Below are 14,881 nucleotides of genomic sequence, written 5' to 3' on the forward strand. Positions count from 1 at the left end.
ATTTCATATAAAACCAGAGGGATTTATGTCTTTTGCTTGTAGTAAAAAAGATTCAGGGTACTGAGTTTATCATCTGTGTTTGGATGAAACTGTCTCTTGAAGTCATTTGTGTCTAGGTCCTTGTTGTGCTTGGAGGGCAGGGCAGGCTGAGCTGCAGGCAGTGCTGTGGCTGGGGCACAGCCCCAGTGGTTTGGCATAACAAGCACAGCTCCTGCTGGTTTGCCAGACTGAGGTAGGCTGAGGGCAGCTCAGAAATACTTAAGGAAAGAAGCATTTGGAATAAAAACTATGAAGATGAGGATAGTAGAAAAGTAGGCTATGCTGTCTTGGTATATCACCCTCAGCTTCTGGCAGTTTATTCTGATGTAGTATATTTGTAAATATGCTTATTTCAGGAGTGATTTTGTAGAAATATTTTGAGCAAAAATTTCATTCTGTATACAGTGCTTTTCTTTTTACATTTTTTTGGTCTTACTGACCATGTGTACCTGCATACTAAAAACTCATTCTTCTTCCTTTCTCTTCTGTTTATATGGAAAGAAACTACAGAAGACAGAGGTATGTGATAAAAGTAGTGGAATGTATCTTAGAAGTCTCTGAAAATAGCTTTTCTTCTCTTTCACTCATTTACATGCTACAAAGAAAATATTGAGATGGGTTATCATATTTTAGAGTGATATATGAAATCAGAATTCTATAATGCATTGCTTGAAATCCTGATTTCACTGGACTCAGTAGCAACACCAATGTTTATTATACTTCTGCAATAGACTGTTTTATTTAGGAAAACAGGAGAATATTTCCAATAAGAGACACTGAAAATCAGCTATTAGAGACGAAAGTATTCTTGGGAGGCTAAGAACTGAATAATTAATATTAACATGATGTTCAGGAGCCTTTTGAGACAAATTAATTCCTGGAGCTGCTTTGCAGTTAAAAATACGATGCAATTAAATTGCTGTATGGACAAAGAGCCCATTCTTTCCTGTCACCCTGTTCAATTGATTCATAGCTAAAGCACAGTACTGGCTTCAGCACAGGGCTGAGCTTTCAGCATTTCAAGCTTGTGGCCAAAAATAAACCGTTTTCCTAGTGACTTATGTTTGGCTCCTGGAAGACCACCTCCCTTTGATCAGGCATCTGCCTGGCAGATGGGTCTTGTGGGAAGGACTTGGCTCCTTCCTCTCCTAGTCCCCAACAGATAAGAGGATTTCTCAAATTCCCCTGTTTTCTGCCTGTGTCGTTGCCTTCTGGTCCAAGCTGCTGCTTTGTTTGTTGCTGCTACCCGTTGTGCTTGTTCTCCATTTCCCTTTGTGTAGCGCTTTCTCTGCCAGGCTCAAAATATTTATAAATAGTGGACAAGCACTGTCAAGTGCTGGTTGTGTGCTCCAGGGTCAGATAGGCCACAGGTACAGTAACAAGTACAAGGCAACACTATTGAAGTCAAGCCTTATGCAGGGGCTGGTGGGTAGGGAATGCTACCCAGCTCAAGGAAGGCAGAATTTAAGGGTTTGGTGCTGCTTAGTGGAAGCTGATGTATCTATAAATGGAGACTAACATGGCCATCAAGTCATTCTGCTGTGGATGTTTCAGTATTGGCTGAGGACAGAGCAGAAAAATCTTGAAACAGAGTCCACCCAGTTTATGTTTGCATTGGAATACTAGAGAATGTAACTTCTTCAGGTATCTTCATCTCCAGAAATTACTTTATGGCCAGAGAGCTGTGAGTGTGCAGCCAGTCTGCAGCTGTGTGTGAGAGCACAGGCAGAGTGGGAACGAACATAAGCTGAGGCTTCTGAAGGTAATGGAGGACTCCATCATTTTAAAGATGAGGAAAATATTTAGTAACTAAATAAATCTCCTTCATGCATAAAATGGAGCTCTGTAGGCTGACTTCTAAATAAAATATTTTTGGAAAAGTACAGGGAGTGTTCCTTAAATGTTATAAACATATCCACCAGATTATCTGGACAGTCCTTAAAAAAAAAAAAAAAGAAAAAAATAAAGAAAGATTACTCCTTAAATAACAATGAATACAAGTCAGTATAATATTTTTGAACATGACATAAGGATTATACTTGGTACTAATAAGCAACTGAAACAAATAAACTGAAAGTGGTAGGTACAGCCAATTAGCAAGGATTCTGCCAGCTGGAATATGTGGCTTTAAAGGGCACAGCTATACATGGGAGAAGTTATATCTGATGGAGTAGCAAGAAAGCAGTTTGCTAGAGGAACCCTGGGGACAGAGCCACCCACACTGAGCCAACCCTGAACACACCCATGTGCCAGCTGAGGAATGGGACAAGAACTGAAACTCCAGAGGTCTTAGAAGATGGAGACTGGAAGTACTGCATTGCACCAATGATTTATGTGCCATATAGTTGTATACTTTACATACTTCAGAAGCATTAGAAATCCAGATACGGAATGGAGAGGTCCCAGTTTAGGTCTGTAGTTGGACATAATCTGAATATGAATCAACCTGATAAGTGTGCATCTTGATAGGAGCAGACTGTAGCAAAAATATCTTGGAAAGTGTGAGGCTGAATAAATACTGATGCTGGTATTATGAAATAGTCAACTGTCAAAGTAACTACTTGTACTTGGGAGGTTTTTTAAACCCGGTGGAACTATAACTGGAATATTTGCAATGGCAGGTATTCTCTGCTGGCAATGAATTCACCATCTGCAAAAAATTTACATAACTTGATTAGAACTTTCTAATGCACAGATTGTTTTATCTTTTTTTTTTTCTTTTTTTTTTTTTTTACCGTAACTGAGCTTCTAGTACTGGAAAAGGATAAACTATTACATTACTGTTGTGTGTCTTGGCAGATTGAGTCTACTACTGTGGTAATCAGGAATAGCTGAGGATCTCTGACACTGATGTTAGTTCCCTTACACAAGAATTCAGTTAAAAATCTGGAGGTTTTTATCCTCCTGAAATTTAAACAACTCAACAGGTTGCTACTCTTGAATTCTATCATGATCACAAAAGTTAAATGCATCTACCTCAGAAGGAAAAAAACATTCACTTTTCCTGAGCTCCTCTTTGATGCAGGCCTGTATTCAGCTTAGGCTCTGTACTGGTGCTTTTTGCAGCCAGCATGATGAGCTATTTGAAATGTCTGGACTGGTTATCCAGTGTCTCAAGAATCATTAACTGTTCACTTTGAAAATTGTGATCAGAGTTAACTTTTTCCTTGTTTTCTCTTTCCAAAACCACATAATCCACTCTTCTGCACATAACAGAAGCGTGTGGGACTTTTCTCTCTGATGGTTGAATTATTTATTAATAGCTTTATCGTGTGTGCTTAACAGGTTTTCTCAAGGATTGCTATCCTTGCCTCTTTCTTTTAAACTAATGTTCATGCATGTTTGTGTGCGTTCTAGTTCCTGTCATGTTTTCTGACTCTACAATGTTTATTACACTTCAGACAAATACCCCAGGGAGATTATGTAAAAAAGCCGGGAGAGGCCGACTCTTTTTATAGCGACATGCCTCCTGGAGTCAGCACAAACTCTGCATCTAGTTCTAAGAAGAGGTCTGCTTTTCTGTCGCATTTTCAGATTTCTACCTGTTCCATCACCCATTATTCCATTAGTCAGAACATTTCATTGTTTTGCAGCAGGTTTGACTCTTTCTTCTTTCTTTGTGGAATGTTTGAAATAGCATCCTTTTTGCTTTGATTACTGATTTTTCTCCTGTGTCCTAGTTGCTAATTAGTATGATTAGGCCAGAATAAAAAATCTTTGCATTGTAAATCAATTTTTGTTTAATAAAGTTTTCATAATATCCCTGCTTGAGAATTGATTTCAAGTAGACTGTAATAATAATTGGTGGCTGAAAAAAAATTAAATAAAACACCAACAACTTTTTAAATCAGTGTCATGTAATCAAAGAAAAGGAGCATTGTCTTTCTTCAATAATAGTTATAAACACAAAATGTTAAATATAAATGTTATTTTTATATCTTTATTTGTCAGTGTCATTAATCCAGTATGTTGACTTAGACTTCTGCTGTCTCATATTAAAGATGATACAGATTGCATTTTATTCACTTACTAGAGTAGTATACTAAATGGTCACCAAGTGTTATCTTAGAAAATAATTCTACAAAGGCTTTCTGCATTTTTCTGCTTGCTGCCATTAGATTAAAGAGAATTAGATTTTGCCCTTGATCAGATTTCACTAATTCCTTTATTGTTCCAGTTGCCTAAAAAATTCAACATTTTAAAAGGGAAGATTCATTTAAAAGCATTGAGAGCCATTTGTAATTGCTAAGATCATGATGCTCACTGTTCCTCTGCAGTTAAGGATTCTTTATATGAAAATGTCTAGCTAGCACTGTAAAAGAATTTATGAGAAGCGCTGTGTCCTAGAGGAATTGACAGTCATGAAGTGCTTCACAGGAAAACTGCAAATCTCAATTCTTGTCCCACTTAGCAGCCTACAACTGTGCAGTTATGAATCCATTTTCTTTGATATTATTTCACTTAAAGTAAAGAGAAATGTATGGAAGGGACACCTATGTAGTGACATTTGCTATTTTGATATAGCAGCTTGATCTTATATACAACTTCATTCAGTTTGTTAAAGAACAATTATGTTATAAGGGAAACTCCAGTAGTGATTACTTAATTATCTCTAATTTTTAAATTCAGCTTTTTGGATGTGTGGGTTGTTTATTTTTTTCAGGAAGCAAGCATTAATCTTAAATGATGCACTGTTTGTGTTAGAGAATATTTTAAAATTTGATTAAAATTTTGAAACCAAGTCTTGGGAAAGCAAGTTTTCATAGCTCTGTCTATCAGGTTTAAATACTAGTTTAAAAAAAAGTTATTTTTAAATACTGTAATTTAATGTGTTTCTTCTTTCATGCAGTATCTGTGTTTCTTTTCATACTTCATTTATTTCATGTGTCTCTCTTTAGTATTTGTTCCAAAAAGCTAATGGTTTCTAAGGTCTGTCTGTACTAGAGAGTTTTGTTGTTCCCACCACCAGTTCAGGTATGTTGTGCCACTGTCAAGTCTGGAAAAGTAAGTCTGACAAATATTCCATTAACATTGTGATACAGCTGACATAGTCCTTCCATTTGAATTCCCAGAGTGCTACCTCCTACCTTCCAAGCTGGTTTTGGTTTGCTCTGTGTGCTGGTATGGATGGCATCTCTTGGGAGATGTTAGAGTGGCTGGGCCATCAGCTGCCGGGGCTTCTCCATGCTGGAAAGCACTATGGAATATCAGCTGGTATTCAGAGGGTGTTCACGGATTAAGATATAACTTTATGATAACTCTTGCTATTATGAAATAGCAAACATCAAAACCATTATATAGCAAGACATTCCTGAACCTGAAAGTGGCCTTGAGGAGGAGGAGGAAGTGTTTGAAAATCTGTCAGTGGATCTGTTGTTTCTCAGACCTTTCATGATGTGATTAAGTTTGAATTAATGAAACTCTGGGCTCACTTCAGTGTGGCTGTGATTAGCCTGAGCTTCTGGAAACTGAAGAGCATCTCTCAGATGCTCCCAAGGAAATCAGAGACTAAAAAATGCAAGTATCCAGACTTAAAAACTACAAAAACAGTTCTTTTAAGACTTTGTAATATGTCTATTTTGGATTTTTCAACTTCCTCTTCTCTTTTGGAAACAATTGTAGATCTCGTGGCAAACAGCTGAGCAGCAGCTCTAGTTCAACAAGAGGCAGCCTGTGGCAAAACCCCACATGTTGGACATCACCACATACATCTCTGGCTCTTAAAAGGAGTGCAATAGGAAAGAAAAAACAGTTTGCACCAAGCATCTAGATAAAAAGACTATCTTTGGCTTTGAGTTTAGCATTAGAAGTATATACTGCAGCAATTGGCTGATAAAATATAAACGTTCAAAATTAGCAAAAATGAGGCAGAGTTACCTCTCCCCTGGCACTACCAGCTCTGGGTGGGAGGGAGGATGCTCGTCACAAACTCCTGAGCTCCTGAGACTGCTAGCAGTGGGTTGAGGGAAGGTGTCCTGGCTTTCCTGCAGCAGCATAAGGAGGGAGTGGGCAGCCTGCAGGTGGGATGTGCTTGAATGTGAGATGAAAAAGCCTTGAAATGAGCACAGTAGTAAGGGCATCTTCCATCTAGGAACTGAGGCAGAGCTGCAAATCCAAAGGAAATCTGGTGTGCGCCGCTGTTTGTGCATTCCACAGCAGATGAGTGAGAAAGCAATGCTGATGCCTGGCTCTTGAATGTGGGCACATGGAGCCACTGCAGGGACAGCTGCAAGGTGTAACTGCAGAGTTTAACCAGAAATCCTGAATGCTCTGCTAGTGCAGACAGACCTTAGGCTGTGTTTTGTCACTGGCCTCGGGAATGTGACCAAACCACTGAGCTAACATTGATGTGAGCCAATACCCTTAACAATAACTGCATCTGAGCCCTCCTATTCCAGGTCAAATGGATTATCTCATTCCTGGAGTGAAAGGATCCCAGACACAAAACATATTTCAGACATTTGTGAAAATGGGAGGCCTAGGAGTAATTCTTGGCAAGGTAAGTGTGAACCACTGTGCTGGCCACAGTGGAAACCAGCCTCTGGACCACTGGTGCTCTGCTGGAAGTTTAGCTGATCTTAGGACAGCAGCATGACTCCTTAAAATTGTGCTAATTGCTATTAACTTGGAATTAGAATTTAGCAGCACCCTACAAGTGCCTTTTTTGCACAGTACTTTTTCACAAAGAAATTACATTTAATTTCTCCCTCCTGTGTGAGCTAACATGAAAAAGAGAAAGAAATCTATTCACTATTGCCAGCTTCTGTGATTTTATCAGGCAGTGTTAGGCGTTTTTCTTGAAGTGTAGGGAATTTGTCAAATAACAGCTGAAATAAAGGAGTTCTTTGCTCTGTACAGTTGCAGCAAAAAGTAGAGAAAGGTAACCTAAGTGTCTGAGGTAAATCAAGTGGAACAGACCTGTGAGATTTAAATGGTTAAAGTTAAAGGTTAATGGCGTAAAGTTAAAGATAGCAGCTCTTTTGCTATGGATGCAAAAAGAATATGCAGTTTGGCATGGGGCAGGTGAGTTTCAAGTTGTTTTACTGTCTTTGTCCTTTGATTTCTTTCAGGTAATATAGGAGGAAACAGAAAGAAAGTCAGAGGCAAAAGATTTAGGCCACGGTCTAATTCAACTGAGTAAGTCTGAATTTAAAAAAAGCAAAGCCAAAAGTAGAGTTTTCATATTTGTGTTTTGTAGATGGAAATTAAGAGTACTGAAAAGTAGACAGCTGCATTTTTGCTCTGTGGCCCATTCTGATTGCTGATAATCTGGTAAATGGTTTGGCTAATGTATTTCAACCTCTTTTAATGTATTCTTTAAAAATTAACTATTAATTTTCTTTTTTCATGTAGGCTTCCTCACAGTCGTTCCCATAGCAATTCCCAATGATGGTGGCAGCCTGCACCATCACTGCAGGCTTTTGTCTACAGTAAACTGCCATTGCTGAGTGTATCCTGGTTCAGTACTGAGTTTCTGATAACCTGACTGTTTCCTACCCTTGTCTCCACCTTGGGTTGGGCCATTGCAGAGTCAGAGATTTGTATCTCTGCATACTTTCCTGGAGGTTGTAGGAGAGGTATCTGTCTGCTTTGAGAGTACCTTGAAGTTTGCCATTGTAAGCCTGAAACAGCCAGTCTTGACTAAACCCTGTGATAAAAGGGTAATTAAAGTCTCTACCAAGTGACTGATCCCCAGACTTTTCCTCTACAGCTGAGAGTTGCTGGCTTATTGATTTATGGGTTACATTTCCTAAAGAGCCCACGTTGCAATGCTCCCCACACAGGAAGAGCCTTTCTTATGTACTTAAGCCTGTTGGTTCAGGCCCCTCTTATGAATGAGTGGTGAGTGGCTGGAAACCTCTGGGCTTGTCAGAAGCACTGGCCTGCTCTTACAGCACTTACAGCCAACATGAATGGCCCTTTCTTTGGCCATGGTGGTAGTGACAGTGTCCTTCCCCATATCATGACTACTAACTTTGCACCTTGATGGGCAAATGGGCTTGATAGCAACCCTGCTGGAAGCTAATAATGCTAACTGCTCTCTGGGCCCCATTTTCTTTGGTTTGGGGATTTTGAGTTTGTTCTGAAACTTTTCTTTCACCTGCAGTGCACTGTCTTAAGGTGAGTAGGCTCAGAAAGGGTTCCTAGAGAAAACCCGCTGCTACAAATTACAAAAACAGTACTTCGATGCACATTGCAATTATAACATTGCATGGTCAAAATGGCATCATGGAATCAGAAATTTTAGCCCTTGGAGGAGTTTATCTCAAGAGTCTCTGTACTCTTTGTGCTGATAAACTCTTACTGAAATGTTATTTTGCTCATTTTCTTTTCTCCTTGCAAGAGATAGTTTGATAAAACCAAAATTTGTCTGGCCGAACTGCCAAAAATACAAATGAGATTTCCTCTGAGATCTTTGAAGCATTAAATAAGCAGGCAAACAGAGATATTGTGAGTTGGAAATATATTTCTCTGTATATTTTTTTCTCTTTTAAAGGTGTCCCTGAATTTCCCTCTAATTCTCTGCTTTTCTTTTTGCTGCTTGTTATGGTGGTGTCTTAACCCAGCAGCAGCCCTGATGCTACAGGGAGGAGGCTTGTACTTCCCAAGGGCCATGCAGCAACCTTTTGGGGATAAAGCACAGTGTGTGTGTTCCTGGGAGAGGCCTGCCAGGCAGGAAAATACCCTTTCTCCTGGTCGGGTCTGTCCTGGACTGCACAGGCCTGAATGGCTTGTCCAAGTCTCCTGGGCAGTCCTGTCACCAGCTGGAGAGAGAGCTCCCACTGAATGATCCACAGGCTGTGTCAGTTCAGTGGGGAATGGAGAGAATTGCCAGGGCTATTAGAGGGCAATTAGCTCTCTGGTTAGAGGGACAGCTTCTTTTGCAAGGAGAGAAAATGGACTGAAAATGATGTAACTGTGACCAGCATTTCATCATTTAGGAAAAAAATAAACCAAAACAACACCAGCTGCTTTGAGGATGCTGCAGAATACATGGAGGTTATCCCAGACCAATTTACCTTTCTACCTTGTCTGGGAAGTACAGAATAATATTGAAATCTGTTCTGAAGCAGTATTTAGAAAGTCAGCTTGTATGGCCCTTAGGAGTCCAATAAAGCATACTTGTTGATATGGAAGTAAAAGGATAACAGTGTTGGTCTCCTGTAATTAGTAGACTGTAGTTAACCATTATAAAATTGTGTTTATTAATGCCATGCCTTGTGCAGAATTCAATTTTTTTAAAAACCACACTAGTGTGGTTCCCTTCAAAGATACTTGTATGCATGGTCTGCAGTAACTGCACACATTATGCACAGATTGTTTTTTGTATACAGCCAAAAATCAAATAGAATTGTGACATTAATCATTTAAACAAAATTTCTTAAGGACTGAGCAAGGTTTAAAGTCTGCAGCCCTCATGAGCAGCACTGACAGGGTTTCAGCTCCTGAAAAATGTCCTGCTCACACCTTTATGTGAGCCTTGGACCTAGCATACATGAACAAGGCTTATGCTAAGCATAGAGCTCGGAGGAGACTGCTAAAGATATTTTGAGACATTTTTAATTGTTTTTAGATGTTTGATAACAAAATAATTATTCTTTACTAAAGGCAGATGGTTCATTACATGTGGAAGGAATGCCAACAGGCCAAATGCTTTTTCAGAAATGTGGCTGATGAAATGGCCTGATAAATAGCTCTCTATTAAAATCCATTAGAATTATCCAGGAATGATGACAGTTTTCTGAATAAGTTGACAGTTTAATTGGGAGCTTGTGTTAAAACAGGTCCCAGCAATTCAGACCTTGGTTAATTTGCACTGCTTTTCCTATAAGCATTTGACTTCCTCGTTGTAATACATGATACGAACGTCTTTGGTTTAGACTTTCTATTATATATTGTCTTTTTGCAGCCGGGTAACCCATGCATCTGAGCCTGGGCTTTCTCTCGCCCACCAAATCCCTGCCCAAGGCATAAGCCCAGGGGGTTCTGACCACCCCCAAACAGGGAGTCGGGATCACAGGTCAGTCTCACCTGCCCCTGCATTCTGGGCTGCCATTTTGTCCTGTGACAAGTCCCTTCCCTAGTATCCGATAGTTTCTCTGTGGCAAAACACCGTGACTGCTTGGAGGTGCTCCTGCTGATGCAGCGCTAGCTACTCTTCCTCCTCGCCAGCCTGAGGAGTACCAGTACTCTTGAGCCCAGGTCTTTTGCCTTGTTGCATGTTGCGCTACGAGCCGAGTCGAGCTGTCGGTCTAGCTCTGGGCTTATGCGTAAGGACACCTTGTTTCAAAGCAGAATTTCTCACTCAAAGGAAGTGTGCATTCTGGCCATTACTAATGGACATGTGGCCAGAAAGATCAGCCTGAGGGCTTTCCAATGGTGTCATGTAGCGGTCTGCAGTAACTCGAGTTTAACCTTTTTGTAACGGGTGGATTGGGGTGGTGGATGATGGTCTGTAATACACCCAGACCCAGGAAACCCTGCAACATGTTTGTGCAACAATTGCATGCTTTGATAGCACCTTACACTGTTTTCTAATACAGGAAGCCAGATTGGGAGTGTTTCATGGTTACCAAAAGACCCTTTCAACTGAAAAAGGGCAAGTTTAAAGTATTGCAGCAGGTACAAGAAAATGTACAATTAAAGCTAAAGCAGAAGTTTACTAGTTCCTGGTGACACTGGCATCAGCCTGTTGCTTCACTTGTGGTTCATCTGTTCTGCTGCGCTACCACTTTTGGTGTTTTCTTTCTCTGAGACTCCAAGCTGGAAAGCATAAAGCACTCCCGATTCCTGATAGATAAGCGAGCTGAGGAAGCTTCTTAGAAGCACTTGTGGCTGAGGGCGAGTCCTTTCTGAGAGCTGTGGCTGTGCTTGCGCGGGGCGGGGAGGAGATGTTCCAGAGCAAAAAAGGAGCAAAAGAGGTTGAAAAAGTGCTGCTGCTTTTGTTGTCATTGTTGTTTGAAATATGGAGGGGGTTGAATGACATGATTTGGCCCAACTTTTATTCATCTGAGCAGTAACTTGCAAGGCCTGTTCCCATGTGTGAGGTCATTGGAGTCACTCCCATAAATAAGGGTGGCAAGAACTGGACCAGAAGTATCAAAAATAACTTAAAGAGGAATTTTCTTTCCCATTTTCCTTGGTTAAAATTTGTTTCCTATTTCATTGTGCTAGTTTCTATTGTATAAAGATGATGATCACAAATAATCATTTGATTGTTGCCGTTTATATCTAACATGAACAAGCTTTAAATTGGTCCAGGCAGACTCCTATTTTCTGCATCTGCCTTTTTTGTTGACATGACAGAAGGGGAGGAATTTGCTTATCTTGTTATTGGGAAAAATTTGTTACAAAAAAGTTTTCTTCTTCCTTAGTAATTTGTTGTCAGATAATTAAATATCATCTTTATTTCATAATTTTTCATGTAACTAATATGAGTAGACAACTCAGACTTTTTTTCCTAAAAAATGTGTTTTTGGTGTCAATATTGCTTCTGTAAAATGTGAGATAACTCTGCAGCCTACCTCCATTAAAGCCAAACTAAATGAACATTGAAAAATCAGAGGGTTTTTTGCCTGTAAGTGTAAAAATTGTCACTATACTGGCAAAAAATTCAAACCTTTTAACATGATGAGGCTGAAATTCATTCCTGTAAAAAGGGTCAAGCCCAAGATTCTGTGGTCTTTTAGCCATTATCTTGCAATTTATCTAGATGGATGCAAAAGTGTGTCTTCAGCAAGCAAACATCATGACTGAAGCCAAAATGTCCCTTCATCCTTATTTTGAGATCATGAGGGAGTTCAAACCATGAGCTTAATGCTGGCCCTCTGCATAGGAGTGAATTTTACCATTAAGACAATAAATGAATGATGTATCCCAAAGAGTTTCCAGATTAATCAAACATATGAGTCTTGTCGTAGGTCAGATTTTCTCATGCAGTTGTACACATTGCCTAGTCCTCACCCAAATCCATACTGATTGATTTGCCATATTCACTTGCACTTGGGGGATGAAGACATCCTTGCTAAGCTTGTGCTGTGTGTTCTCAGATTTTCTATTCTTGTTCTTCTGCTTTCTCTGTTCCTTCCATTGCTTTCTGCAGGTATTTAAACCCATGGTTCAAAAGAGAATATAATGTAGCTAAGTGGGTAGAAGATGTGAATAAAAACACAGAAGGACCATACTTTAGGTATTTTGTAAATTAATTCTATAATTCTCATTTCTTAGAGCTGTTCCAGCATATACAAATATCTTGGGACTCTTATCTTGTATAAATCAATACAAGTTACTTAGGTGCAAAGGGCCCCTCTTCTTTTGCTGCATTTTGATGTCTGTTTTTGGCTTCATGTGCAATTTACAATTCTTTTTCTGAATGTTTTAATGAAGCCATTGAAAAGGGTGTGTGTAGTGCATGCGTTCCCACCATCATCTATAGCTTGTAGTAGCTTTCTCATCATTTTATGCCGAATAGTGTTTTATGGGCATGAGACATATTTATCACTAATAAAATACTATTAACTTAAATAGAATTTTAATTTACTGAAGCAAGTAGTTTCATTACACATTGACTCTACCTACTGTCTTATATAGTGCATACTAAAATTTAAATTAAAAAAGACTAAAAAGTAGTGGTATTTTACCCTCGGCCTGCAATGAAATAATTTATATATTTTAATTGGAAAACTAAATTTATGAGAATATACTCTGTGCTCTAATTGTCAAACTGCTAATGAATCTGTTACAAGTGAGGTAGGGTTCAACCAAAAATATAACTTGCTTTTGAAAGGGAAGTGTATGCATTATCTGGTATATTCCAAGTTACAGAGAAAAACCATGCATCAGGCTGGGCCTCTGTTGGACATGAATCAAGAGACTGAGAATGTTGCGGTATATTCCCAAACGACACAGTCCCACAGCTGATACAAATCTCTGCATCAGCTGAAAAAATGAGCCAGCATAGGAGAGAATGGAAGACAACTTATGACAAATGCATGAACAAAATCCATGAACCTGTAAGCTGACATATAAAAAATGAAGATAGTTACAGAAACACAAATCAAAAGAATAATAAGCAAAACCTTCAGCCAAAACAGTGAAGGATGATAAGAACAAGTAAATAGAATCTTAATAGTTTTGCTACAAAAGTAGACCTAATAAAAGTGCAACAGGACAGAAACATATGCTAAATGTGTGCAGTGTGCATTTGGAAAAAAAATATGATGGGAGATGTATCACAGGGTACTAATGAAAAACTTTTATTCCAATAGTAACAATGGCAGACATTAAATGGCAGGGTAAGAACGTAGTCATTTTTAGACCTAAAAATGTCCCAAAGTCTTAAAACACCATAAAATGATTACTTTTTAAAACCCTTTCTGTTTGTTTTCAACACCTCATAAATCACAGACAGAGTAAGCTGCAGGAAAGGTTTCCAGTGAACAAACAGGAAAAATGAGTAAACTTTGGCTGTTCAGCCCTCAGAACTGAAAAGTTCCCTAATGCAAGAATCGAGGGCTTACAGGAGGTTGATTTGATAGTGCCAGTTGGTATCAGACAAGTCCCTTGGTACCTGGGCATTCTGGCAGGGAGTGCTGTGAGTCTGGTTGTTTCAGTGCTGGGATACAGGGTCCAGGTCTGGTGTCTGCAGTTCAGCAAGCACGTTCTAGAACTGAGATGATCTAAGCCCAGTTCTTTCTAGAGAGCCTCAGGCTGTGCAGTTTAAGGGAGCAGCTGAACACTTACCTGATCATGAGATCCACATCACTGCATATGGAGCAAAATCTCTGTGTGGGAAGTCCTTTAGGTTTGCCAACTAAGACTGATAATGACCAGAGGTCACTGGAAGCTGAAATTAGGCAAACTCACATAAGAATTGAGGTGTGCTTTATTACCAAAACCTTTTCTAAAAATAGCCTCTTGACCTTTATTGTTCAGGCAAGGACAAGAACTGCTCACCATAACATAATCCCATAGCTGTCTTTCAGGGTTTTTGTATCAGAAGCCCTGTGGTAGCCATAAACAAACACATTGATGGAATATGAAGATAGCACTATTTTAATACAGGTTTCTTTAAATGGTTTAGATAAACAGGGTTAAAAATCTGCATACTCATAATTTGGTTTTCATTTTTTAGTATCAGTATATTTTTATTTAGTAACTAGATTAAATTGAGGAGAGTATGCCCTGCTCCTGAGGGTATTCAGCTGTTACACCAATGAGTCACATTTTTAATTGTATTTGAGATAAACCAAGCATTTTTGGCACGTAGATGAGGATTAAGCTGACCCATGTGAGTTTTAAAGGCTACATATCAGCAGAGATGTAGCATAAATCAAATTTTTTGCACCACAGAAGCTTACTAATCACTGCCTGCAGCCATTCCCCTTAGAAATCAGAGAGCAACTAGAATAAATTTAGAAATCTGAATTGTCCCAATTAAATGAGGTAATCATGGAGAAGTATTCTGCAGACACATTATGGAAGGCAAAAGATCAGATCTCCTGAGATGAGTTGCTGTGGGTTTACAAGAGGTTGAACTAACAGTTTCTCCACAAAAATCAGGTGCAATTTTGCTTAATGATAGCATGGGCAGGAAAAGACTGTTCCTAAGAATGGTGTGTCAGAACATCTTGTGGCTGGGTTTTGAGCCTGGGCCTGTGAAGTTATTCCCAAACAGAATGAAACAGATCTTATTGGTTAAACTAGAACATAGAGCTGAAGTCACACTGTCCAGCTGGTACTGTACTTTATTAGTCAGAGTGCCAGGATAAGACATTTACAGCAGATATTTAGCTGATTAATATTCATGTTGATAATCATCTTTGATTTCTCTGTCCTTTTA

General features: G+C 39.2%; 1 protein-coding gene across 5 annotated transcripts in view; it reads left to right on the forward strand.

The window, feature by feature from the left end:
* The window catches only part of ADAM22 (ADAM metallopeptidase domain 22), a 115,563-nt gene that overhangs the window by 87,071 nt on the left and 13,611 nt on the right, over positions 1-14,881 (forward strand). Inside the window, exons 24-28 of one of the 5 annotated variants that reach the window (XM_059470644.1) lie at positions 541-558; positions 3,441-3,548; positions 6,438-6,538; positions 7,110-7,176; positions 9,950-10,060. In XM_059470644.1, coding sequence (XP_059326627.1) covers positions 541-558; positions 3,441-3,548; positions 6,438-6,538; positions 7,110-7,176; positions 9,950-10,060 — 405 coding nt within the window. Of the gene's footprint in view, positions 1-540; positions 559-3,440; positions 3,549-6,437; positions 6,539-7,109; positions 7,177-9,949; positions 10,061-12,142; positions 12,230-14,881 lie in introns of all 5 variants that reach the window. The other 4 variants (XM_059470653.1, XM_059470663.1, XM_059470671.1 and 1 more) reach the window with 4 other exon arrangements.

The sequence above is a fragment of the Ammospiza nelsoni genome, chromosome 1 (genome assembly GCF_027579445.1).
Source record: "Ammospiza nelsoni isolate bAmmNel1 chromosome 1, bAmmNel1.pri, whole genome shotgun sequence".
Classification (NCBI taxonomy): Eukaryota; Metazoa; Chordata; class Aves; order Passeriformes; family Passerellidae; genus Ammospiza; species Ammospiza nelsoni.